Source organism: Pleuronectes platessa, chromosome 12 (genome assembly GCF_947347685.1).
Source record: "Pleuronectes platessa chromosome 12, fPlePla1.1, whole genome shotgun sequence".
Taxonomy (NCBI): domain Eukaryota; kingdom Metazoa; phylum Chordata; class Actinopteri; order Pleuronectiformes; family Pleuronectidae; genus Pleuronectes; species Pleuronectes platessa.
In genome coordinates, this window is record NC_070637.1 from 14,300,009 (window position 1) to 14,327,983 (window position 27,975).

Sequence of the window (27,975 nt, forward strand, 5' to 3'; positions counted from 1 at the left end):
GCTACATAAAACAAAATAAAAATATGTTCTGATCGTGAGGCTGTCTACACTTGTAAATGTATCAACTTGAAGAATATAAGAAAAACCAATGTTTAAAATCCAAAGTTAAAAAAAAACATTTATTAACACGAACAACATAAAACACGTATATAAAGATTTCATTAAAGATACAGTATCCTTTATCTCCATTAGAGTATTGAACTGGCTCAGAAAGTATCAATCTTATGTTGCAGTTGTTGCAAAGAAACATTTAAGCAGTCGTTGTTACTATATAAGGAAAAAATTCATACCATAGAAGATCGACCTGCAGAATGTTAATCTAGATTCACAGTATCATGTTGAATGGTTGATAGTCCTTACAAGTAATAGGTAACCATGGCAACATAGACTCAAATTCTTTGAAAATAGAATAGGTGAGAGAATTTGGGAAAAAGCCTCAAAGACTAAACAATACAATAAAGTTGCAGAAGAGAAACTTGAAGGTTGAACTTGAGGGTGTGTGTGATGTGAGGCACTGTTCAGAATTAAATTCAATAAACTAAACATCACAGCCATAACAAATATTATACAGCTTTCACTCCAAATCGTAGTTATCATATGACAGCTGCTTCAGACATGTGATACTGTCTGAAAATAAAATCACAAAAACATGAGAGAAACGTTTATTAGTGACACGATAAAAGAGTTTAGCATTGAACATGGAGAGATAAGCAGGACATATCTTACCCAGCACCCACTGCTCCGATAGGATCCTGCTTCCCTTTGGTCTCCTGCCGCTGTACCTCCCTATGCAGATACCCGCCTGCCGCATAGTTTTACACACTGTTCCTCCACAGAGCTGGATCAGCTCCATCAGACACTGAGTGGGCGGCTGGGAGTACTGGGACACGAACATGGTCGGCTGATCTTGGAACAGGTCCTGCTGGTGCTCCCCGGCAGACAGGTGCCTTTGGAGACGACAGATCTGAGGAGAAACTGATGGTTAAACAACCGACGTATTAACGGTTGTCAGAGTTTCTTCCTCAATGTCCTTCCTCTGCAGGTATCTGTGACTCCAGAGCTGCATGAGCTACTCAATGCTTTTACTATTATTAATTATTAATAATTAATTAAATACATTTTATTAAGAACTCTAATAACTTCAAAACAACATATCAATATTTCTAACGGCGACTTGATTTACATTTTGGGGGGCAGGTGCTGATACTGAGATTAGGGAATAAAAAATGCTACCTTTCCCCTGAAGAACCTCATTTTAAAATCATGGAAGTCATAACAGTGAAATCTTGATTCAGTACTTAAAGTGGCCTGAAGGTGGCTGCTGGTGATACAGCAGAAGCTGAATGTCACAGTGAGGAACCTGAGAAAAATGAAAAATGTGCCATGAAAAGCAATTTGAAGAAAAACTATTGTTAATATGAGTAAATACGGAAAAGTCCATGCTGCAGGTGAAACTTAAACTAATTAATATTTGATCATTTAGAGAATGAGGTTTACGGCTGAATAAACTGATTTAAGAACTGACACAGGATACATTTTCTGCTAAGTTGAAAAAAGTAATTATTTAATGCGAATCACATTAACTTAGACAACTGCTTTCTCTCCGATGAGCTACAATTATTATTAATATTATGCCCACACTGTTAAATGAGTATCTTCATCTCTCTCTGTGTGGTTCTGTTTCTTGTTGGTTTTGCTGCGTGACACTTTCACCACAGGCCCGGTCGGTAATCTGCTGGGGTCAGTAGCTAAACTGAAGGGAACCAATCTGCCCTCCTCTTAAGTTGAATGCCAGGAAATGAGCTTTGAGGCTTTTCGTCTTTTGTCAATGTTCACACAGTTTTCACTTCACCTCAATAATCGGGGATTGTTCAGGAGGGTTCAGAGACAAGGTCAGGTTAACATTAACCCACATTGTCCACTTTAAAAGGGAATGATTGAAGACTATATGTCACGTGTACTTTGTGAGGAAAAAGGTTTTAAAAAACTAGGGAAAACACAAGAGGGAAAATCAGAAGAGAGATAAACAAAAAGTCAAATACATAAACAGCAGATGTTGAGTATTCCACTGCTAAGAGCTCCATATTAAGCCTTTGGAGATTTGAATTAAAGTAGTTGGATAAATATATGAAGTTGTTTATAATGTGTGGTCAAGTAGCTTCTACTATCTGTTTATTATCACGCTAATATTCTCACACTACTTCTGTTAACAACTCAGTGAAGACTGTTAAAGTGGCACAATCAGTATGTCATCATATTAAACATTTAGGTCAAGATTTGTGTTAATGATCTTACAGGCATAGACAGGGGTCCTCTATCACCAGCAGCTTGCCTTTGCATATATTTAACTCCATATGTAGACCAGAAAGGCCAGAAGAGAGTTCATACCTCCCCCAAGGATGAACGGTCCCCTAATTCACTCTCCTAAACATGCCTGAGTTTTTCCTATCAAGACCCATGAATTAGTCTCTGAGAAATCAATGAAAATGTGATCTGGATCATATAAAAAATGAACTGTAAGCGAGCGGAGATACAGGTTGTGAAGAGCTTCCTCTGAAAAACACTCTTGAGATTGTCTCAGCTTAAATGAGATGCTTTTTTATTTTGCCAGCAACAATTTATTAATGCTTCACATGGGAAATCCCCCCTCCTTACTCCAACAGCCTAATCAATATCTCTGCAGCCACTAATGGTGAGTGCATGAGCGTTCGTCTGGTTATGCACGCTGGTGAGTCTACTGATAGGGTGGACAGAAGCTTCAGCCTGATATCCAACACCAGAGATGGATAAATAAAGCCTAACAGCTCTGCATAATGAAATTCAGTTTGTGCTCAACAGCTCAGCAGAAGTCAAAGGATAAAAAAATTATTAAATCTAGAGGTTTACATAGGTGGCCCAGAGACTTGTTTTCAACAACCCTAAAACAAATGGAAACACAAGAGCTGCTGTGCACGAATCAACTGTTCAAGTGATTTAGCACAAACACCTGAAAATGTGTTATTGAAATGATGACGTGTGCTTCCTCTGAGGTAATGAGCCTCAAATATGTTGCATTTCCCGTATACAGTAAGTATTACATCAGCCTACTTCCTACAATTCTGTTATGGTATTTCTATCCCACTGCAGAGGACAAATCTGAGGCTTTCCTGTCAAAGAATAAAATATGATGCGGTTGTCAATGTGGTGAAGTTAAGTTCAAATGAGTATTCGGTGCATGACATAAACGTGTCTATTATAATATAGCGGAGAGATGGACAACAGCCTGTTTGTCTTTTTTATTTAAGAGTGAAGCTGCTGGAGGTATGACTGAGAGTCTCTGTTAGAGGCACTTTCCAGCAGTATAGGAGAAAAACCTCCCTCTAACACACTTCCTGCACCGCACACCTGCAGTCTGTCCTCACTGTGACTTAAGAGCCCCTTTTAAACGACTCAAAAAACGCTGCAATTAAAGTAAAAAGGCTCCAAACTTTCCACTTGTGTCCTGCAGGTTCGTCATTTTAACAAGGTAAAGGTTGGATAAGTCTGTGCCATTATGTGTTGATGGGAGCCAGACTCCTAATTTTCTATAAACCCAGGGGTGATTCATTTTCAAAAGTATTTTCTACTGAAAATATTTTTTCTTTCAGCCACAAGTTAGAAACTCTGGCATTTCAGGCATGTTGTTGTTCGGCGAGGAAGACTAGAAACACTAGTCTCTTTAACAGCTGAAACGGACAAATGTTAATGCTGATTTTAATAAAGCAGAAAACATCCTGGTTGACATTCACTGTTTTTCTGTGTGGAGCTTTTATTTGGTTACGATATTACAAGGTAATGTCTCCAAAAACATTTGTTAAAAGTCCTTTTTCCTATAATCGAAAAAACCCACTAACATCTGCCTTTGGGTGGCAATCGAAATTCCCTCCCAGGTCAAGTCACTTTGCACTAGACAGGTTTTTATCAGCCCCTATCGAAAGTGATGAAAAAATGGCACGTGTGGACGTGCCAATTTGTCAAGACAGCTAGGTGAGGTAGCGCCTCAGTTTTCTGCGCATTTGTGACGTCGAACATGACAAAAGACAAAAAGGCAAACTCCTCTATCGGCCACGGGAAATTACTCAATCCCCTTTTTTTCACAGGTTCTACCGCCATTTAAAAAAGTATACCTGATCATTTTTGTGTAAAAGAAAATAAACTTCTTCCCTATTACCTTTCTAGTTTGACCAGTGGAAAGGGGGCTTTAGTCAGAGATCTGCCATGTACAATTAAGTTTAAATTGCATAAATCAACCATGAACCAGATGCAAATATAAAAGCTGTGACAACTTTGATGTCAGATAACAACCAACTTAGTTTTTACCATTAAGACCATCACATTTGGATTGTTTGATCCGATTATTAGTGCAACAAACCTTATATATTAACCTTTTTGCTCACATTTTGTTTTTATTTTGCCTTTAATATAGATTAAACATCTTAAAAGAGCAAAGTATGTAGTATAAATGGAAAGCGTCAATAACATCATTAAACAAAGGGTTCTTCCTTTGACTCTCTTGTTCAAAGATGCTTGAGTGTTTGTCGCAGGCCGGGAAACATTCTTCAATGAATGGGATGGACACTGCTACTACCACAGTGTCCTGAAGGTGGACAGCTGCATCCTGAAGAGCTGTTCCAACTACAGCGAAAAAAAAAGGTTTTGTAGAGGATATAGTGAGACATGTGTAGACAGTGCATCTGCTCCTGTGTTGTGTGTACTGAAAGGAATCTACACTTCACTGCTCTTCACAGTGACTGGCCACAGTGAGTGGGGGAGTGTCTGAAAAACACAGTTAGCTAATCAGAAGGGGCCATGGGCTGCTCAAACAAGTGGCTGGGGGCTCGATGAAAGGCGAGCACATGCAGTCTGGCACCGGTGACCTAAGAACCAAACACTACCTCTAATTCCTGATGGCTCTTTCTCCTCCTACCACCGAGAGCTATTAAAAGGAATCCGTAGAACCTCAAGAGAACTGTTTACACTTGGAGGCCGTTGGGAACCGACGCACGTTCATTGAGAGAAGTTTGAGTTAAAACTTGAAAATCCAAAGTTATAATTTTACTGAGTATATTCTTAGGTAAGAGTACCCTACTATGAAGATGCTGCATGTTGACCTACTAGTAGTAAGTTTCTGCCTTGGTCTGGGGACAGGATACAGTGCTGTTGGTAAGAGACAGTATCAGATCCAGAACGGGCCATGCAGCTACACCTTTCTGCTGCCGGAGCAGGAGAACTGTCAGACCCAGGCCGACAGCTACAACTTCCCAGTGCAAAAGGACGGACCAGTGGACAACGACGAGTCGGCTCAGAGGCTGGAGCAGCTGGAGATCTCCATGGAGAACAACACGCAGTGGCTGCTCAAGGTAAAGTTCATTCATAGCCATGATATTTAGTCAATGCAACAAACTCTGAGTGAAGAGCTGAAAGAGCCTCCATGCAGGTGTTAAACAACTTTTCAGTGTAAATTAAACAACTGGATCACACAACTTGGATAAACATGCCTGATGTTTACTAAATGACTTCTGCAGCTGGAGAAGACAGATTTTAACATTCAAGACTTGTTTATTCTGACTTGCAAACATTCAGGAACAACTTTTCAACTTGAAAAAAATTGTCATTATCAATAAATATCACGATAAATGTCCTACTGTTATTTCTGTTAAGTTTAAAGACAGATTTTTGCTCCTGAGTGAAGGTTGTGGTTTTAAACTCTTCAACACTAGATAAACCGCAAAACATTTAGCAACATCTGAGATAGATTAATAATATGTTATAACTCCTTACTGTGCTCACACAATGCATGAATAATATATTGATCTATTAATTGAACCTTTGTTATATTATTATTGATGAAAATTATATTAATGCATTGCCTCAGCCGTAATCATTTACGTACAAATTTGAAAAAAACAATGTGCAGAATGTCATACTAAATCACCAGCTCCTTGTTAACTACCATGCTGACACGAGTTACCCTTGACCAGTCCTACAAAAGTGACAAAAAAGCTCCACTTCTAAAAAGTTTTATGTCGAGAATAACTAGTTTGGCTGTCTGCAGTTTATCAAAAAAAAAGGGGGGAAAAAGCTCTTTCTAAGACCACAAGATTCTTTGGGAATCTATTTTGTGGAAGCAAAGGTGGAAATAAACATGAAAAGGTAATGTGTTTGAGTACAAAAGGAGATAATGGACAAGAAATGAACAAAACCTCCTCACAGGTGTCCACATGAGCGACGCATGCTTTTCTTTTCAGCTTGCTCAGCTATTTACTTGAGGGAGACATAAGTGAACTGCTTCTTTTCCCGCTCCCACTCTTCACCCCCACTTCAGAGTGCCATTAATGATCAGAGCTTTACAAGCCCAGCCAGACAAGACAAGAGTGTCCCACAGCTCGATTACACAATTCCCCATCTCGGAACATGAACGGGCTCAGATCTGTTCCACGGGGGAGCTCAGGGGGCATCGTCTTTGATGTTCCTGCTCCACAGTGGCGACGCTCATTCGGACAAAACGTTGACATGCTGCCTCAGAAATCTAAGGCCAATTCACCACCAAACCAGTGAAGATTTAACAAGGCCCAACAGCACATCTGATACAGGAACAGGTTATGTAAATGTCACATTGAAAGAAGCGGTGATGATTAATAATGTGCGGCTATCATCTCTACTTATTGAGCTCGATCCGTTTCAAATCATTTGGTGTAAATCCAGGCGGACTCAAGGATCTTCTTTGTTCTGTGATATGACTTCATAAAATCTATTTGCACTTCAGATATTAAATATGGCAGAAGGAGAAATCACAGCTATGGTGTTCAGACTGATGATTAAAGTTTCACAAGTTTCACGCCCCAAAAATAAACTCGAAATCTTGCCATAAAACAGAATATCCAATAAACATATTATAAATAATTATACATATTCTCAGAAAGTATCTATTTATTAATAATGTACTGTACTGTGGCTCCAGAGAGGAAGCATAGACACTGTAAAGCTCGATAGTGTGTTATGGCCGTTAATATATTTAACAACTGGGAAAACCTGTTGAGTAATAAAGAAGTGAGACGCTCAATCAATTATCTTACATCACAGACTAAGCTAATTCAATACCTAAGTAGAGCACACACCTCCACCAAGCCCAAGCAATCCTCCATGTATATGTTTTATATTCAAGATTCAATCAATATTTCGCGAGAAGTGAGAAATGTTTAAGAATTATTGCAATGTTAAGAAGAGAGAGAGAGAATTCCTGCCTCCGCACCAAAGTTGAATAATTTCTTTCCTGGCCCCATCCCTCCAGGTGAGGATTGCTTATTTAGAAAACATCCGAATACAGACGACAGAGGAAGGAGGGGGAATGAGGAACTTAGTCATTCCTCTCTGACGCCTTTGAGACACGCGGAGTAAACAACTGATTAGATCACGGACTGTCAATGGGACATCCTGCCGACAGTTCAAATTAAATCCTTCCACCTAACACACGTCCATGTCTGCATTCAAAAGCATAAACACACTGGACACCAGGAAAGGAGGACAAACAAAATCAGCACTGATTGCAGCCGTTAGTTGTATTTGCCATTAGAAAAATAATAATAATAAATTGGTCTGTTTGGACTTTTCATTACTGAGTGATGAGTAAATAACGTGCTGCAGATGACAAAGATATTTTACTGACGCTGGTCCCCGGCTGTACACAAGTCACACTGTCATGAAGGATGTAACTCCTCACTCAACACTTCCATCCTGTTTACGAGACGTGTGACCTGATTGCCACTCAGGAACACCGTGCAGGAAATAACTTAATGATTGGTCTTGGTCTAAATCCGGCGATACTGTAAGGTAGATAAGAGCAAATCTCGTAAAGATGAAACACTGACATGTTGACAGCTTCCCCTCCTCGATGCCATTGTATCATTACTATGAATCAGAGGTTTAATATTTGATATGAGAAGTCAGATCACTAAGTGACCAATCTAACAACCAGTGCAAAGCGGCACCATTCGTGACACAACTGTATCTGTTAGTTCAAGTATGATGCAGTTGTATTTTTCCTGTGCAGCCCCCACATTGCTTTAATAACAACTGCACTAGTGCTCATGGACGTGTTGGTCTAAAAATGAGGTGTGGTCAGATGCCGAGTTGGTGCATTGCAGCGCTTTACACCAACAAAAACCTGCATTCCACAATTCAATGCAAAGAGAGTACCAACCTATTGGCGGGTGCACAACACGCAAACACTCCGCTTGTTACACACACATATGGTCTTCTCTTGTGCAAAATGAGAGAAATGTCCTCTACAGCGAAGCGTTCACTCTGAGCACCTGGCTAATCTAACATTCTCATATGAATCCACTGAGGTGCACCTGAGTTTTATAGGGACTCGGAGATGACACTCCGATTGGTTTAATGAAGCATAAGCCTGGTGCAAATATCAGGCATATTTTTAACTGGTTAACTACAACACTGGATTTTGATTTTTTTTTAATATCATCTCAAGACTGTATTATTCAATTAATTCATTACGTTGCTATTATTACAAAGTGAATAATATCATTCAAAATTGAAAATATCTTGACGTGGCTCTGCATAAATTATGTATTTCTGTTCCATTATTTCACTCTAGTACTGCATCAGCAACTGATTCCAAAAATATGCCAACAAAGTGAAATTTACACAATTCTCACAAGTTGTTTTGAGGTCGTAGTATAATAAAGTGTGAGTTTTAATGTAGAAGGGGGCAACTGATACATTTTCAGTGACTCGTTGACAATGGTTTTAACTGAACCTGAGGAAATAACAACCACAAAATGATTGAAAGTTTCTGAACCAACAAGAGAACAAGCACAATTTCTCTCATCAACTGCAAAGCACGTCTGCTCCAAGAAACAGACCCGCTCCTTGTCCAAATATTTTATAGCGAGCAGCTCCTAGTTGTCAATCGGTGAACTTCCCTGTGATTTCGATGCAGCATTGTACAAACAAAACCATTTCTTAAAGATACTAACAGAAATGGGTTTAAAGCGTATTTTTCTTTCCTCTGTGTTGTAGTTAGAGAACTACATACAGGACAGCATGAAACAGGACATGGTCCAAATCCAACAGAGTGCAGTCCACAACCACACGGCTACGATGATAGAAATTGGAACAAACCTGCTGAGTCAAACCGCCGAGCAAACGAGGAAACTGACCCACGTGGAAGCACAGGTGAGGTTGAGCTTTCAGTTTTGTTCAACATACAGAAATGTAATGTTCAGAAAAACACACTCTCACACTGTGCAGTAATACATTAAGAAAGTCTAACCCGTCTGCACCTGTCAACATACAAGCACAACAGATCTCTCAGCAGAACAATGTGTTGGTTCCACGGCGAGCTCTGTGGTACAGTGCATTAAATAATGTGGCTTCAGAGTGTTAAAAAAATAAGCAGGGGTGAAAACAGGCATGCTTGCGTCAGTTTATTATTGTGGCTACACGTCAATGACCTTATGTGAGCCAACTGTACAGCATTTCCTGTTATTAGCCCACTCGTATTCCCACAGAAAGGGTCTATCAGTTTGTCACAATCACACATCCGTCTGTTCAAAGACATCAACAGCTCCATTGGAGACGAATAGCTGGGATCCATGTAAACAACCTGCTTTTTGCTGAGTTCAGTTCCTATAAAATGGGAAATTAGAGGCAAGGTCCCCAACCCCAGAGTTTAGTTCAATACATCTGTGGATTGTTCGGGTTCAGGTACTTCTGCTGTATCGGAATTTAGTTGCTCTTTCCTGTCAAGCTTTTCCATTTTGCAATTGACTGTTTGTTCACTCTGGAAGTAATAAAATGGGTGCAAAGGACAAACTGCCTGTTGATCAGACAAACAATCTGAGGTTTATTATGTAATTTAACATTATGCATTTGCTATACTTTCCTTTAGGTTACATGTTTTTTTAACGTTCTTTAACGTTTTATCACAAACCAAACAATATAATCTCTAATTTAAGAATTCTTCTATCAGAAAACAGCAGGTTTGCATTTTGTCAGTGTGATATGGGTACAATTCTACAGAATAGCGTAAGGTATCTCAGGGACAGAGCTGAAATGGTGCTTCTTTTATTTGCAGGTAATTCATCATACAACGCGGCTTGAGCGGCAACTTCTTGAAAACTCCTTGTCAACCAACAAGTTGGAAAAACAACTTATTGTCCAAACAAATGAAATCAACAAACTGAACAACAAAAACAGGTGAGGACTCACTCACTTCCGCCTCACTAACAGTACAGTGTTGGACAAAACAAGGAGCAAAGCTCACTATTGACTTTGTCTGTGACTCCTTAGCATCCTGGAGAAGAAGGTGGGGGAGATAGAGGAGCAGAGGCAGGTGGAGCTGAAGATGGTCAGAGAAGAAAAGGAGCAGCTCCAGACCCTGATACTGAGGCAGACCGCCATCATAGGCGAGCTGGAGAAACAGCTGCTCAAAGTCTCCTCCAACAACAGCGTCCTGCAGCATCAGCAGCAGGAGCTGCTGGACAGCCTCAACAACCTCATTCACAGCATAGCTGTGGGCTCAGCTCGAGGTGAGTCACCACCTAACTAAAGGTTGTTAACTTAAAATCACATCAGTGCAACCAGTCTTGACTTGTGGGCTGAGACTGCTGTATCCACTGGAATAGCTGAGGGTAAGACACAGTATAATGGAATTTAGAGGAATATGCTTAATGAATGGTAAAAAAAAAAAAATTGGTAAAATGAAGCCACCTCCGTATTTTTGCATTGAATATCAAGCTATATCCAGCAGCTTATTAGCTTGGCTGTGGGCACAGCCTCTAAATTATGTTTAGTCTCTGGTCTGATTATCTGCCAACTGCTCAGAGCTTTTGGACAAAGCCATGGTAGACATTTACCTGTTTCGATATGATATTTGTCAATGCATTCATAAGTTGTATTACCTCTGCCAAGAAGGCTATATCTTCACAAATTTTCTTGAATCTCTGTGAAGATATAAGGTGGGGTATGGGCCAAGACTGAACCCATAACATTTTGATGCAGACAAAGTTGTGGATTCCTTCAAATTTCTGTAACATTGCATTTTATTCAACATTTTAATGAATTTCTAAATAAATAATGCAGAGATCTTAATGAAAACAATAAGGCATATGTGCAGGGCTGACACCTACAAACAGGTGAATTCTGGAGTGAATCCTGCAGCAGTCACAGTGACACTAAGGAAATTAATTTTATCCTTTTAGCCAACGGAAGATGTGAACTTGGATGAAACTTGAACGCTGTGAGTGAAACTGTGTTTTTTCTGCAGAGACCAAAAGCATCATGATGCAGGACAACCCAACCACGTTCATGGACTGTGCTGCTGTCTACAAGTCAGGAAACACCCTAAGTGGAGTCTACACGCTCACATTACCCAACACCACGATGGAGGTTAAGGTACAGTGAGCCAGTTTAATTGCTTCCGACTGGCTTAACTCTAAGAGAGTAGTTTGGATCAGCTAAAAGTGGAATTAAAACCAGAAAGAATTAAATATCCCAGTGGCGAAGAGGACATGTTTTCTGAATCAGTCTTTCGTTGATGTGCACGCTTAAACTAAACCTGTGATCTCCTTAGATTCTCTTCAGCGATTAAGACTTGGACTTCCACTCTGCTCCTCTTCCCTTCAGCTTAAAAGTTTAAGTTTTAACTGAACAAAGCATTTTGAACTTGTGGGTTCATTACAGAGCATTTGTTTTAAATTATTAATTACGGCAGATCTTTTTTTCCTCGTGTCTGAAGGCTTTTTGTGACATGGAGACAGAAGGAGGAGGCTGGACCGTGCTACAAAAACGCTTCGATGGCCGTGTTGACTTTCACCGTACGTGGCAGGAGTACAAAAAGGTAAAACTATTAAGAAGAAATTCTTCCCTTTAATAAATACATATCCTAGGCTACGGGTTTTCAGTCTGGTGGCACAGGACAGAGGCCAGATTTGGTTTTGGCCACTGACTGGAAGTGCTTTAAGGGCACTCTTAATGGAAGAGAAGACAACCTGCAGCCATTAAAACAGAGATATGAGGTGATTATCATCAGCCCTCCATCAAATGAATGCGGTTTTTAAAGTACCACATTCAGTCACAGCAGATTTAATATTTCTGTCTGTGCATTTGAGACTAAAATCTACATTAAAAAAGGATGTGTTAAAAAAAAAAAAAGCCAATACCAATGCCTAGTGGGAAATGACTGACACAATGCCAAAATGAATTTCAATGTCAGGTCCCCGCAGAGAATTCATTAAAGATCTGAATCCATTTAAAGTCAAATCTAGTCTAAATATCTACCTGTGAATGTGGCTTTGATTTGTTTGAATTTGGTGTGTCTTAAAGTTTTATAATGGATAAAAATCTCACTTCCAGGGAGAAATAACTATGTGTAAAAGCCAGGAAATGAAGAGCACATGGTGATCCTCTGTTTATTTGCTGTTTCATTAATGGCAAAAGCTAAATGCCTCTCTACTGCAAGGAATCAGCAATATTTAATTACATTTCTTTAACATCTTTTCAGGGGTTCGGAGAACCTTCAAATGAATTCTGGTTAGGAAACGAATTTGTCTCCAGACTGACGAGTCAACAGATGTACAAACTGAGGATCCAGCTGAGTGACTGGGAGGGAAACTCTGGATTTTCCCAATATGATCAGTTTTCACTTGACGGTGAAGCACAAAATTACAGGTATGTCATAATATAAGAGAAGTGTTCCCTATTGAATGTGCCTCATGTAAGGTTGTAAACCTTTGTTATGTTATTTTGAAGTTAATGAGGAAAAATAATTCCATGAGCTTATATTACTGCTATCCCGAACAAATACCAAAAACTGTTGCTAGCTCTCAGTTGCTAGTTCTCAGGACTTCTGCAGGATTCAATAAGTAAAGTTAAGGCTTTTTAAGACCGTATTGAATTTAATTCAAGTCTCAGAATTACATTAATTCTACACTTTGCTATAAGTTATTATAAGTTATATGCTGAGTATCCCTGGATCAGATTGTGGATATATTTATCTCCTGCGTATCTGTTTTTGTAAAGACGGCAGGAGACGGTCAAAACTGTTGATCTACTGTTACTGTATAGAAGAACAAAACATTAATGATCCTCTTGTTAGTGCTGTGTAGGAGTTTATACTTCCTGATGATGATGTGTTGCCATGAGCCCACAGAAAATGTTAACTGGTTAGTATTTGAAAAATAAGGAAATACATAATGTGTTTTGAATCTCTAACATACAGTAACAACACAACCTTCAGGAACTTTTTCTCCTGTAAAGCCAAACTGATTTCAGGAGGGAAAGAGATGCTTCAATTCAATTGATGTGACAAACAGAGCTCGAGATGCCTCAATTCAACCCAGTCCATGCCTCAAGTCTACACAACCACTACCAATTGGGTCTAGAGTGAATTGGCTCAGCAACTTCAAAATCCCACAAAGACGCGACACAAATAGTAGCAAACAAATGTGAAAACGTACCAGATCATAAAATCAAGATCAGCTAAATGAACCTCCAAAAAAGTGAGGAGACATTTAATCCTAATGCCAAACCCCGTTTTAGCACAGTAGTGAAGTTATAGCTAAACAACTCTAAGTCGGAAATTGCCTTTTGAGGAACAGCAGTCACGAACTTCCTCCTCCTCTTCCTTCATTTCTCCTTTTCCCATTCTACAGGATACACCTTAAAGGCTACAGTGGAACAGCCGGCAAAATAAGCAGCATCGGGCAGCCAGGAAGTGATTTCAGTACAAAGGATGCAGACAATGACAAATGTGTTTGTAAATGTTCGCAGCTGACAACAGGGGGTAAGAAACACTGTTTTTGTAAATAACTGATTCATTAGGAAAATAACAACAACAACAAAATTCACGTTCATTTGTGTTGGCCACACATTCCCAAACACTCCTATCTTGGCACTATCCCCCCAAAATAAAAAATAAAATCTTCCAAGTGCATTTTAAGGGCTCCCGTACTTTTGTGGCCTGGTCAAAGAGCACAATTAGCTTAGAGTTAATCACTGATCAACTCATTGGGGAATTCAACCCCTACAATGGCTGACATTAATAGCCTGGGAACAGAGCTTGAAGGTCCTCCTCTGTTCCCTTGAAAGTGACTCGGCTGCCAGAAGTTAGTCTCCCTCTGTATTGAGGTCTGCCAAGTGAGCGTGAAAACACCAACCCTGTCCTCTTTTTTCCCATTAGGCATCTCTCACAGGCGACTCGATATGCACATTATGCACAATATGCACATTATGCACAATCGTGACTGGCATTGACATGGTGTAAAGGATTCAGTGGGCTGTTTGAATGAACACAAATTTCAATCATTGCTGTAAGCCAGTGTGTAAATGGGAGCTAAAATGTATTAGATAAGTCTCTCAGTGCAAAGGTATTCAATACAAAACAACTGCTAACTGTCATTTTAAAGAGAAATAAATTCTACCTATCAAAGTCTGTTGACAGGTGTTGGGGAGTACTACTGCATTTGAGGAAAGGTTCCAGAGGACTGTATATAAAGATGGATAACATGAAAGCTCAACAAAAGTGAAGCCAAATTGTATTGATCACCCCTAGTGGCTAGCTGCAGTATAGGCCACAAACCCCATTCACTCTATATAGGCGTAGAATAAAAAATATATCTATGGTTCTGCAGCACAGATTCGACCAATGTTACAAAAGTACAATGTTAAATCAGTGGAGTACTATATTAAATTCACCACTGGGGACAACAGATTGTGCAAAGGACTATTTACTGTATTGAAAGGGCCATACAGAATTGCATTAAGCATTCCTAATAAACTTGTAACAAAGAGGCAGCCATGTTAGAGAGCGGTGTGAAATTGCATGATGTACACCCCATATCTGACACACAGTCATTATATATTTTTCCTTTTTCTTGAATGCCGTTAACTGATATAAATAGATAGATACAGACAGATATATTTCCTGAACACAAATACAAATCCAGAGCCTTTTAATAGTTCATAAACCAAGATATCATTCAAGTCAGTGTCTTCCCTGCACACACTGATGAAAACTTAAGGAGTGTCATCGGGACCTAAAACAAAAGGGCTGTTAGTCGACGATCTATCGCTATGTAAGAGCAGTAGCAATTATACTGTCACATCCAATTCAGTGGTGTCAAATGTGAACTGTCTGCCTTGACACCATGACACAACAGAGGATTGTACTGCCACTTTCAATTAAACAAGCTGCTCATGTGAGGCCATGATGCCGACATCAATTTAACTGCCACCACATGTGCATCAAAGATGAATTCAATACCATTCATTCCATAAATCCAGGATTCTAGCTAGAACATATTTGTTATTGCTCAGCTGATATAAATTAAAACAAAATTTTCTGTTTTCATTCAATATGCAGCAGATTTTACAGCTTGTTAATGTCAAAGGTTCAGGTTTTTATAAACGATATGTTTAAACTTAAAAGCAATATATTAGTAGGGTGTATAGATGTAAGTTACCACAAGAGGATTTAAAGATGGTTTAGATCTTAGCAGCTGTCAGGAGTGAAAGAGACCAGTATGAATGCACTTTGACAACATTGCATTTAAAATGATGTTTGTTTTGACGTTCCAGGTTGGTGGTTTGATGCCTGCGGTCCCTCCAATTTGAATGGGATGTTTTACCAGCAAGGCCAGAACTCAAATCGATTCAATGGAATCAAATGGTACTACTGGAAAGGCTCGGGCTATTCACTGCAGTCCACCACGATGATGATGAGACCAGCAGACTTCTCTGGTCCCCTCTGAACCGTCGGGTAATTTATGGCTGAGAAGATTGCCACAAACAAAACCAAAAATAAAAAATCCTCAAGGGAGCCAGAGCAAATAGTGAAAATATTTTGTACACATTTTTGTGCTTGTTTATATGTTTTTAATAATTTGGCTTTTCAAAATTGTAAAACATGTACTGAAACCAGAGCAAAATGGGACATTATCTAATTCAATTTGTTGAATGATTTTAATATAGTTTAAGCAGCTGTTTAACTTTAATTTTAGGAAGGAAAAGATGGTACAGCATGCAGATAAACAACTGGCAAAAAGTGATTGTTATAAAGTGCAAATGTTAAATGTCACAGAATATTGTTTTCTCTTTACTGTTTTTCTGCAGAGAATGTATGTACATTTGTTATTTAACTTATGTGTAGATTTTAAGGTTTATATTTAACATTATTATATATGATAGAGAGATTTGTTTAAGAGATCTAGAGAGCTAGTTAATGATTTCATTGCACATAAACTAAGAGGAAATCTTTTAATATAATTCTGCAGTACCGTCCCCCATGCTCACACATGATGACGATTTTTAATGAATGTATTTTAAAATGTATTTTGAAGCTAGCGAGGGGGAGAAGTTATGAAATGTGAGGGAGCTTGAATTTCTCACTAGTAAACACTAGCTTTAGGTTTTGCAAGTGTTTGACTGTAATGCTCTACCAGTTGTCATATATATGTGAAGTTGAATATTAAACACAACCACAAAGCAGGAACTTGAGCTCTGGAGATGCTTTCTATTATAGGTCTGTTGTATACTTTAACAACGAACGTTCTGGTGATTAATCAACTGCCTCATCACCACAACCTTTCGAGCAATATTATATCAAAACATAGAATAAAAATGGTAAATTCGCCTGAATGCTTTTCTTTTTCTTTTAAGGATCTTATCTCTGTTCGCCTGAGCATCTCAATGTAATTTCCTGATCACTCACAAGAGACACAGATCAGCCACAACATTTAAAAGTAACTGGTTTTATTGTTATGGCTAATCTGTTTATTTAGGATTTGTCAAAACAGGCTGAATGGATCTGCAACATTAAAACAGTTGTTATATATTTGATAATGTCCTGACACAGAAATCTTTGTGAAAATTAGTTGAGAAACTGATTCGGGATAATCCTAATAACATATAACGAAAAAGCTTTCAGGCCCAATGTTTCTTTCATTGACACTGAGAGCAGCTGAAGGAAATTGTGCAGGATCCAGAGAGCACAGGCTCTGAAGTGAAGAAAGATATTCGTAGTTTGTAGTTGGCGGATGCATCCGTAAGAGTGGTGGAACGGTAAAAGGCCTCTGGGACACGAAAATGTTTTGTCTGTCACAGCAAAAGCCATCAAACGGTTTGAAGAGGAAATGTGCTGACATTTGTCTGCATCAAGACCCCATGTCTTCCTTCACAGTGGCAGGAGAGGACAGTGACTCATGAATGACGAGTTCAGGAAGAAGCAGCAACATTCACATTTCACACAGGACGCGTCAGGAAAAACAAGCAGACTGAAAATGTATGACTGGCAATAAATATTTGCTAGTTTCCGGCCAACTTCCTTCGCCTGGGATTTACTGTCCTTTATTAGTTTTAAGTGTGAAAAAATTACAATTTACATTGAATAAAATATTTATAAACAGGGGGAAAAAACATTAATTACTATTAAACTGAAGAAAGTAAATGTATGAGATATGTTTCTATATAAGAAGTAAAAATAACTTTGATGGAAAAACGTTTCTTTATTGAGAATGACAAACTTTTCGGTTTTGGGTAAAATATTGTTTTATTTGAATGCACCGCTTAATGAAACTTGGAACTTGAAACTTAATATCAATAGATCTGATTGTTTGCAATGATGGAAAATGCTATAGGATTACTACTGGTACTCACCTGTGCTGCTGGAAACTGGTCCGATAGTTCATAAGGCTCCTCTGGAATCCAATGTCTTTGCTCTAAACACCAGAGCATCTACACAATCAATACAAACAAAAAAAAATAATTACACATTTTATTATCAGCTTTGAATGATATGTAATGGCTCCTAAATATTTACAGACTACGTACCCATTCAAAGGAGAGGATCCAGCAGCCACGGGCTATGCCCAACAGAATATTGAGAGTCCGCCGGTGACCCCCAGACACAACATGAGTCGTGCTCTCACACACACGGTCAACGATTATGAAGCCACCCAGTGTTTTCACCACCTGAATTAATGTGGTCTGCTTCCTACAAGACGTGATGAGAGTGGAAAGCATCCAAAATTAACAATTTAACAGGTGAAATTTTGTATCTATTAAATGTTTGAGGTACTTACTCAGAGGGCAAGCTTGTCATCACCAATGTCCTCATTCCCTGAAGCAAAAATGAATTACAGAGATAAACATCCTTCTTTACTAAATTAAATTTGTCTTCGCTAGATCAACTATTATTGTGTTGATAAATGTATACATTTTACAAAAGCTAGATGTTTGAAGACAACAAAGAAATCAATTAAACCATTACACATGTTCTGTTCAAAACTTTATATTTTTCACATGACTGGCAATTACACATTTTTGGAAAGTCTATAGAGCATTGACAGAAGTGCATATTTGGTGACCTTTTACTGGAGTTCCAATCACCGAAAATAGAAAAACTCTGCACTCCGTGTTGAACAAATCTATAATATAAAGTAGATAATACAGTATTGTAAATTCAAGGCAATTTACAATACAGTATTGTAAATCCAAGGCAATTTATGTTTCTTTTGGGTGGAAGCATTGTGAGCTGGTTTGGACCGTGTACTTTCAATAACCCCTCGAAACAGATGACTCATACAGAACAAAAGGGAAATCAAACACCAAGGCTACGAGCTGAGGACAACTTATTCAGAGCCACTGAAACTGTAAATCTGTAACCTGCCGATCGTGCTCCATCCTGCCACGAACTTTGGCCCCAGAAAGCCATCATCGACACAAACACCTGAGCAGCAGTTACAAACAGGACAACCTGACTCTTTCCTACCAGGCTCTGATATCTGCCCCCCCGGCTGTAAGTCAGGGGTTAAGGCCTGCTGCACAGTGATGCCAAAACCGTCCACCAGCCCCCCTGACCACCAGTCACATTAACCCTGATAAACAAGTTGGGAAGTCACTGAGTTGATTACCATCAACACATCACTGCTCAGCTGTCCCCGTAGAAGTTTTTTTCAAAGGAAAATATTATGATATTCAGATTTGCTAATGATTCACAACAATACAAATTAAAATATGAGAAGCTATTCCCTAAAGATCAGTTAACTCTGGCTTTTCCAATGTAGTAGACATGCACTGGCAGCGGTACAAGAAAACAGGCATTGAAGAATGAGCTTCCGACAAAGAGATGGTGTGAACTGCTGCAGGGCCCCGGAGCACAAATGGAGGAAATTCTTCACTCCCATGACTTGGCGGCACTGATGGCGACTATTTTAGCCCAGAGAAATTACGTTATTCACAAAATGATGGAGAGAGATGACGATCCTGGTTCTCTGCGAAAGTGGGGTTGAAATTGAGCTTTGAGCTGGGATAGCCAGTAAGAGACAAAGCTACAGATAATACCACTTGTCACAACTAAAGAACTCCTTTCATAAAAACTGACAAAAATATTCTGTGGGTACATAAACAAGCTCATGTGAGAGAAAATATGCTCTGCTACCACAGTCAAACCAAACAGGCAGCATGCAGACGATCTGTGAGGAAAGATAGAAACTGTGAGGAGACTAGGATAAATGACATTTGATAACAGTCTATATTGGATTTCAAGCAAAGATGTCTGGGTCATATAGTATTTGTTCATCAGAGGCTGTATGCAAAGATGGACAACACATCTCCACTTCCAACAACTATCCAGATATAAAACCAGAATTCTGGAAAAAATGTAGATCATGTACCATCTACTAACATGAAGGAGGTGGGGTTTATGAACTATACTGCAGCCAGTCACTAGGTGGCAATCAAGACCCTTTGGCTTTACTTTTTCCATAATCTTTATATACAGTCTGTGTGTCTGCAGATGACTAGGCCACCAGGGGACCCCTCTACATTTATAATTGAGCATTTGTAATCTGCTGAAAATTAACAAAAGAGTCAATTCTGTTAACATATGTATTCAAACAACTATATTCACATTGAAATAAAATCAACAGCAGAAGCAGAAAACACTAAACCTGCACAGTTCTCACTCAGTCAGGTTACTTCGAATTTATCATTGTTGACTATCTGCACGTCAGAGGTCAGTGAGCCATGCAGGTGTGACTTTCCACAACTCATCACAAATGTGTTTACTAATGCTTCTTCAATTGGAAAGCAATATCTCCACATCCATCTGTTATCACAATCTTTACAGAAACAAGAGAACAACTACAACACATCTGTGATGAGGCTACAATTCAGTCGACCCGAAACAGATCCCTAAGGGGGAACATGACGTCATGTTCAGCCACAGCTTGTTGAGGTTAGGAGCGTAACGAAAACAGACACCAGGTGCATTTCACAAGCGAGGAAGTCGTACGCTACCATCACAGGGGCAAAACACAGGAAACCCTCAGGACCAGACGAAACCTCTCAGTGAGATCCGTCAAACGCCTACAGCTATGGAAGTATATGACTGTATGGAGGAAATACTTTAGAACTGCTTATATTTAGTTTACAATCTAAACCTCCTTATGAATGAGCGTTAGGACTTTTGTCATATTCTGCAGCTGTATTGATGTTGGAAGAAAATAAACTATGAGCTCAGGTTTCTGAGGACAGTGTGAAGAGAAAATGTCCCTCCTTACACCTGTCATTTCCTGATGGAGGAAAATAAACTTGTTCAGTAAAGGCTGTTCTGAAGTAAGAACTAAGAACAAGATGAAATCAGCATACGACAATCGTATATATATATATATGATATTATATATATAACATTGTCGTATGTTGATTTCATCTTGTTCTTAGTATATATATATATAATAGGGTATTATTACAGATATCCGTACCACAGTATTATCTTAAATTAATCTGAAAGCTTCTGACTGGTCAAATCCTGTTTTTGTAGAATAATTTCAGTTTCTTTGCCCAGTCAAAAATGTACCGTCAACATGCAGTTTTCTGTGGTAAAGCAATCATCATAACTGACACAAAATTAAAAAATTGAGGTTTGGTTCAGTTAGACAATTTAAAACAATCATGTCTTCATACCTTTGTTGTTTTGTCCAGTTTCTGAAGATTCGCGCTGATCTTCTGATTGTGAATGATATCACCTTCAGAGAGGATCTCTGTTGAACCAGCTGCAACTGTACATTCATTTCCTCTGCCTACATTTGAAAACAACAGAAACACATGTGTAAAGACGATGGGCGTGTGTGTGTGTGTGTGTGTGTCTGTGTGTTTTACTCAAGCTACTTGGCCTTTTACATCAGCCTGTACAGCGACATTTTACTGTAAATGACTTCACCTTTAAATCAATTACGTTAACTCCACTTCTAGCTGATAGGTGACTGTTAATTTTATTCCAAATTAATAAGAAATCCATTCTAATTTTGTCAAACATATTCAGCCTAAATTATCGAGGGAATACAGTGAGCATTGGAATATTTTAATCAGTAGCTCAAGTTAATTTGTACTAAATCAGCACTGAAAACTGCTATTTATCTAAATAGGTTTTAAAACATAGCTATTTACGTTTCCTTATAAGATTGGTTTAATTAGATAAAAATATTGCACACCCGTTGCCATCTGAAACCGTCTAGTTTCCGAACTATTTATCCTGTTCATGGTCATTTTTTTTAAATAAAAAATTATACAGTACGCACACAGGTATAAGGTTGATTAGTCTCAAAATTGACCGTAGGTGTGAACAGTTATTTGTCTCTGTATGTTGACCCTGCGATACACTGGCGATCTGTCTAAAGTACCCCACCTGCAGCCCAATGTCAGCTGGGATTGGCTCTAGCCCCAACCCTGCAACCTTCCAAAGGATAAGCGGTTTAGATAATGGAGGGATTGTTCTGTACACATACATTAAATTTATGAGGCCTAAATTATGAGTTTGGCCTTCAGTAGAGAGCACGCGGAGACAGAAAACTTTGGACAAAAGGGCCTAATTCACACTGCATATATTTCTTTATTCTTCTCTTTAAAATGTGACACCCAGAAATGTAATTCATCCTCAGAAAATTAACTGGAAAGATTAATGTATATATTAAAATATTAGTATGCCCTGAAAAAAATTGTTGCTGTTGTCAACCTTTTGTAACCCAATATGTAAGATTACAAACATTGCTACATAGTTTAGTTCAGTCTATAATGAACCATTGAGGAAATGTGTTCGGTAATAGTTTCACTGTGATTAAGGTCTGCTCTAAGCTCTGACAGTCTAACTACTCACATTCCAAGGTTTGAGATTGGACCCTGACACCAGAACCTTTCTCCAGCTGTGATACTGCTTTATCCTCTGTTAACACTGCTGATAGCACAGATGCTCGTCTTTGTTTTACTGCATCATTTGTAGTTGTACCAGCGCTTGAGAGAGGTAAGGTGCTGCGTCTTGACCTTTTAGCCATGAATGTTGCACTGGCACTTGAACTTTCCAGTGCAGGCAGAGATTCTTTAACATCTAGCTGTGAGCGTCTGCTTGCATCAGACCACTGATTGGGATTTTTGCCACTCTGACTTTCTTCCACCTTCCTCTTCTTTTTACTGATGGTCTCAGACTCGATAATTTCACTTCTTCTTTGTTTTCTCTTCTTTGGGACAGAGTTCAACTCAAAGGGAATCTGAATGTCCGTCTCCACAGGCAGATTCGTCATGAGAGGCTTTTTAGATCTATGCTGGTGGTTCGCTGTGGAAAAATAGTCCTCAAACACATTATCATCTCCATCTGTCGAAACTGATGCAACACTGTGAGGTTGAGCAGAGACAGTGACAGATCGCCCCAAGGAAGAAAGTGATAGTCTGGCTCGTTTGGGTGTTTTCTGTAAGACAGAAGCAGCTGCTTTGGACAGTTCAACTCCAGTACCACCTGACGTAGCTGGTGACAAGAGACAACTCGAAAAATTCACATTATTGGGACAAATACTGGACTTAGTCTCTGTAAACTTTTTGTCAGCTTTACTTTTTTGCTTTCCCTTCTCAGGTTTTGGGCTAGTTGATTTTATCTGCGATCGCCTTTTCTCTTTACAAACGTTCGTGCTGTTGTCAGACTTTGTATCCTGGCACGGAATTTCCAATAAACGCACAGATTTCTTTTTCCCTCTCTCTTTTCTGACTGAGAGGCTTCTTGTCTTTATTTGTCTCGTTCCCTCTTCATCCTCTTTGTCCTCCAAGTTATGACATCTCAAAGGGCTTGATATCATTTTTGGGACTTCACGGCAGGGTGACAGCCAGGGCGTTGCAGAATCTTTCCTGTGGCGTTTTTCAAAACTTCCATGATCATCTACATCAACTTTGGTCCTCCCTTCCTCTTTATCAGGTGAGCAGCCAGGTTCCGCAGCAGAGGCACTGGAATCATCATCCGAATGGTCAACTGCATAGTAGAAGAAAAAAATAGGAATAATTAAAGGTTTTCAGCCACTTAAATTGAATTGTTCTTCCTTCCCTGTATGTGCATTTGGACTTGCAGTGGCTCTCACTGACCTTTAGAACATAAAACCACAAGCAGCTGCTTGTGCTTCACAAGCTCACACATTTAATTGTAGGCTAGATGCCACCTAGAAAGCAAAACTAAACAAGAGAATGAAGGTAAGACTTGTTCATGCAACCAGTTAATTGGACCGGGATATTTTTCTTATGAGCTGTCAGCGAAAACAAGGGCCATACATATGGCTGAGTACAAAGGGATGCTAATGTTGCCATTTCTGCTAGTTACTGTTAGTGTCTCTCGAGCAGGCAGACTCTTATAATGTTAATTTCAAACAGTAATATGCCCCAGACCTCCAAAAAATGATGTATTAAAATATGATGCTTCGTGTGCACAGCCAACTGTCTCATTTTCTATTGGTTAACTGTATTCCATAGTTTGAGTCTCCAGAACCACTACTGGTTATACACATGTATTTTTATCTCTTATTTCATGAGCTTAAGAGAAAAAAATACGGTATCTAGCAAAATACGAACCACCTGCCAAGTCCAAGTAGAAATGCTATCTCCTTGTATTTCAACTCATGGGTTAATTTGGCTTCATTTAGTTGTTTTATCTGCCAGCTAACTCGAGAACAATGCCTGTAAGGACTTTTTTAATGATTTAGAAATATGTAGCTTCTTTTAAGCTTCTTCATTTTAAAAGTCTTGTATATCTAAATACCCAAATAATACAGCATCAGCAGGATGCTGCCACTTCCCTCTCTAGACATTTGGAAACTATTCTTGGGAGTTGGGAAAGATAAAAACTGCCACTTTGCACTTAGCTGTAAAAGGGAGATGACAATTTTCTTACACATTAATTTGAGTACAGTTGGTGTGCTCCCTAGAGAAGGCTTCAGTCTGGTAGGTGAGCAGGATTCAACCATTTGGGAAGCTGAAAGACAGAAACACTTGCGTGAATTGGATGGCATTTTCAAAAGAGATTAAATACAGGCCTGATCAATTCATTAGCCTGTACACGTGACGTTGTGCTTACCTGTGGGTGAGAGGTTTTCCCGCTTCTCTTTCATGTCTTTCAAGCGCTGTGCCATATAATTTGATCTTTTCAATGCAGGGCTGTAGACTATTCCATTCTCTTCATCGATGATGATGGGCGACACATCGGTCACTGTGGAAAAATTATTATGAGACCACAAACTACATAATTTTGTCTGAAGAAAACATTTTCCGAAGGTGTAACGATCTCTTACCCAGAGGTTGTTTCGGTGCAAGGTCCTTCATCATCTTGTCCAATTTTTTCTTCATGCGTTTGTCATTTTCAGGTGTCCTCTCTGGAGAATCTTTAGGCTGCATGCAGCGATGCTGGATGAATCACACACAATACAATATTGTGAATTGATCAAGTTTGAATACTTTCAAGGCCATTATGTTGAAAAGGGCAAATTTGCTTTTCATTTTTTTTAAAAGGCTGACCAATGAAGTGATGTCTCATTGGCAAGGGAAGGGCAGTGGAAGAAATATGTTAACATCAAGTCAAGGAGGAAAGTTTCAGTCAACAAGTAGGACTGTGGGTGAGCTCTAGAATTATAAATAAAAATGATAAAATAGAGGTACGCTTTACTGCTTATATCAGAGCTTCTGGTTCTGTTGCAACATAAGGTTCAGGTTGAAATCAAAAGCTTATAAATTCAAATTTAATACAGTTGAATAGCTTGATTCGTCCTGCTATATGTATTTAAAGAAGTCAACATTTCCATTAGAATCAATTGACACTCATTTTGATATTTTGATCAGATGAAGAAATGACATCAATCAGCGACCCTAAGTTTGTTCAATGTTTGGCTTGACAATCAGTTTTTGAAGTCTGAAATACACAGACTGCTTCAACTGTTATTCCAACATAAACATCACATGTTCATCTGACTCACTTTCTTGTTCTTCAACACAGGATTGCTCTCGTCATTTAAGGCTGGATACAACCCCTCATCCACACGCACACCGTCGTCGTTACATCTGGACATTATTTCATCAAACAAGAGTCACATTGAGGGAATGAAGTAACGATTCAAGAAATGAACAACATTTTGATTGAACAAGCACAATCACAAAAATGTAGATATAGAAGTATTAGAGTAAAATAAAAAAAATAACTCCCTTACCTGCCAATCCAGAGAACAGAGACGAGTCTCACATCGGTTTTCTTAGCTTTACTCCAAGTGGCCGGATGACCATTGTTGAAGACCACATGTGTGACTTGTTTATTGAATGTTTTTGAAACCTGAAAAAAAGAATAAATGTCCTTCATAATTAATACAGTAACATTTGGAAAATATAATACATATGTCTTGTGCACTCTGGTCTCACCTGAGCTCCCATTTCTTGCAGCTGCTGAACGAATGGTTTTGAATAATTTGCTGTTTTGTCTGACGACCACACATCAACATAGGCAACAACATCTGCAGACACATTGAACAGAGTCATAAACTTGAACCCGCATCCTGAATTTCACCAGGATGAACTGCAGTTACACTTAGAAGCTGTACAGTACCTTTAAGGACAGAAGAGTTGTGGCTTGTGGTCATTACTGGCCTCTAGCTCCACCTGCACAAAACCAATGAAGATGTGTTTTGAGATGGGATCCTTAAAAAACTGTCTAACAAAACAAAGGTAGGAAGAAATTAAAGTAGATTACAATGTTATACATCCCTTATCATTAATCATACTTTTGGGCTGCACTGCAACAAATAATGAAATTCTGCATGTTGAGTAATATAAAAAAAAGCTATGGAACTGACTTCTGGTTCTCATGTCATTTTAAGGCTCTTTGCTTGCTCCATATTTATCTTATCAGTATACTATTGTAACTATATTGGGATATAGTGATTATATTATATATGAGTAACACAATTATTAAGCATATTTTCACTTAAGTCGGCTTATAATGGTTTCGAGACCTCCAGAAAGTTTGGTCTTGACTCATTCTGTGTCGAATCACACTTTTCACAGGTCATATGAGAAACCTATGGAAACAACATTTTATGCGTCTAAATACCTTATTAGGAGACAAATGGGCAAAGAAAGTTTTCACTTTCTGGGGGCGACTCTGTGACTTTGACATCACATTAAGATTAAGATAACAGTGCTGCCCAAAGGGGTGATGATTTGATATGAAGTCATTCTGATCGAGTGGAGGCTCAGTGATCACAAACTGGCATTTAAATGAGGACACGGAAATCATGACCAAAAAATTGAAATCAGACAACGTGGACTCGTTGAGGTGAAGAGAGAGATCAAGAACATTTACTTAATCTAATTAAATTTATGCACTTCAACATTTGGAAAAGCAGAATGACCTTTAAAAGGAAAAGAAAGAGATAGCCCATGTGCTGCTGCCAATTATCCATGAACCCACCTGAAGGACTGGGAATGATTTACATAATATGATTCAATTCTACATGGGGTTACACAACTTCCATTATAGTTTCCATGAGTATAATTGTAGAATACGCGATGCACCTATTAAATACATTACATAACAAATGTAACGTGATTGGGAAAGTGGAGACAACATGTGCAGAATGTATCAGCTCCATGAAGGCTATAAATATATTATATATTAGTGGTTCGCCAACTGTTTACTGGACTCACTGGGACCACCACACCTTTGAAACACACACACACACATATATATATATATGTATATAGTTCATCCATATAATACTGGCATCTTTAACAGTCCACTTTATAGCTGTCAACAGTTAAGTCGACGTTAGTTTTCCTATTGTTTTCAAGAACATTTACTTAATCTAATTAAATTTATGCACTTCAACATTTGGAAAAGCAGAATGACCTTTAAAATGAAAAGAAAGAGATAGCCCATGTGCTGCTGCCAATTATCCATGAACCCACCTGAAGGACTGGGAATGATTTACATAATATGATTCAATTCTACATGGGGTTACACAACTTCCATTATAGTTTCCATGAGTATAATTGTAGAATACGCGATGCACCTATTAAATACATTACATAACAAATGTAACGTGATTGGGAAAGTGGAGACAACATGTGCAGAATGTATCAGCTCCATGAAGGCTATAAATATATTATATATTAGGGGTTCGCCAACTGTTTACTGGACTCACTGGGACCACCACACCTTTGAAACACACACACACACACACACATATATATATGTATATAGTTCATCCATATAAGACTGGCATCTTTAACAGTCCACTTTATAGCTGTCAACAGTTAAGTCGACGTTAGTTTTCCTATTGTTTACGCGACGTTTCGCTGCTAGCCTCTGGAGCTACTTTGTTAGCATCCTGCTGCTATGGCTAACTAGAGTCAATACTTCCGTAATGTGCTGACATGTGTATAACGCGTGTTTTACGAAGTGACAGTACACATGCGTGAACACTATAACCAGCCGGTATCACGTAGGAGTCGACGGTAACTTACTTTAAGCAGCAGAGAGGGTTAAAATGTGCAGTTTCCAAAAAGACCTGGTAACTTGGGGCATTGTTCGCGCGTGCAGTTTGTGATGCAATGCATTCTGGGGTAAAGAGTGACGATTGGCTGAGAGGA

At 38.9% G+C, this 27,975-nt stretch overlaps 2 protein-coding genes across 6 annotated transcripts; one reads left to right on the forward strand and one right to left on the reverse strand.

Moving 5' to 3' along the window:
* Positions 1 to 105: 105 nt before the first annotated feature.
* On the reverse strand, positions 106 to 27,962 carry mcph1 (microcephalin 1). 4 transcript variants are annotated; one of them, XR_008341479.1, is made up of 15 exons: positions 27,850 to 27,962; positions 25,931 to 25,983; positions 25,747 to 25,838; positions 25,542 to 25,660; positions 25,311 to 25,395; positions 24,633 to 24,744; positions 24,419 to 24,550; positions 24,236 to 24,316; positions 22,190 to 23,326; positions 21,001 to 21,116; positions 18,117 to 18,154; positions 17,866 to 18,028; positions 17,692 to 17,769; positions 727 to 975; positions 106 to 627 (listed from the first exon to the last, which is right to left on the reverse strand). XR_008341479.1 is itself a non-coding variant. In XM_053435920.1 (15 exons), the coding sequence occupies exons 2-15, from the start codon at positions 25,962 to 25,964 to the stop codon at positions 610 to 612; spliced, it is 2,439 nt and encodes an 812-aa protein (XP_053291895.1). In that variant the 5' UTR covers positions 25,965 to 25,983; positions 27,850 to 27,962; the 3' UTR covers positions 106 to 609. The 4 variants fall into 4 exon arrangements, 3 of the variants coding, with proteins under 3 accessions (XP_053291895.1, XP_053291893.1, XP_053291894.1); XM_053435920.1 differs by having other exon boundaries at positions 106 to 623; positions 727 to 964; XM_053435918.1 differs by having other exon boundaries at positions 727 to 964.
* Positions 4,764 to 16,669, forward strand: angpt2a (angiopoietin 2a). Of its 2 annotated transcripts, XM_053435935.1 has the most exons (10): positions 4,764 to 5,092; positions 5,167 to 5,378; positions 9,058 to 9,213; positions 10,115 to 10,236; positions 10,330 to 10,568; positions 11,306 to 11,433; positions 11,777 to 11,878; positions 12,542 to 12,708; positions 13,692 to 13,822; positions 15,616 to 16,669. In XM_053435935.1, the coding sequence occupies exons 2-10, from the start codon at positions 5,349 to 5,351 to the stop codon at positions 15,786 to 15,788; spliced, it is 1,248 nt and encodes a 415-aa protein (XP_053291910.1). In that variant the 5' UTR covers positions 4,764 to 5,092; positions 5,167 to 5,348; the 3' UTR covers positions 15,789 to 16,669. The 2 variants fall into 2 exon arrangements, with proteins under 2 accessions (XP_053291910.1, XP_053291909.1); XM_053435934.1 differs by having other exon boundaries at positions 4,764 to 5,378.
* Positions 27,963 to 27,975: the final 13 nt, after the last annotated feature.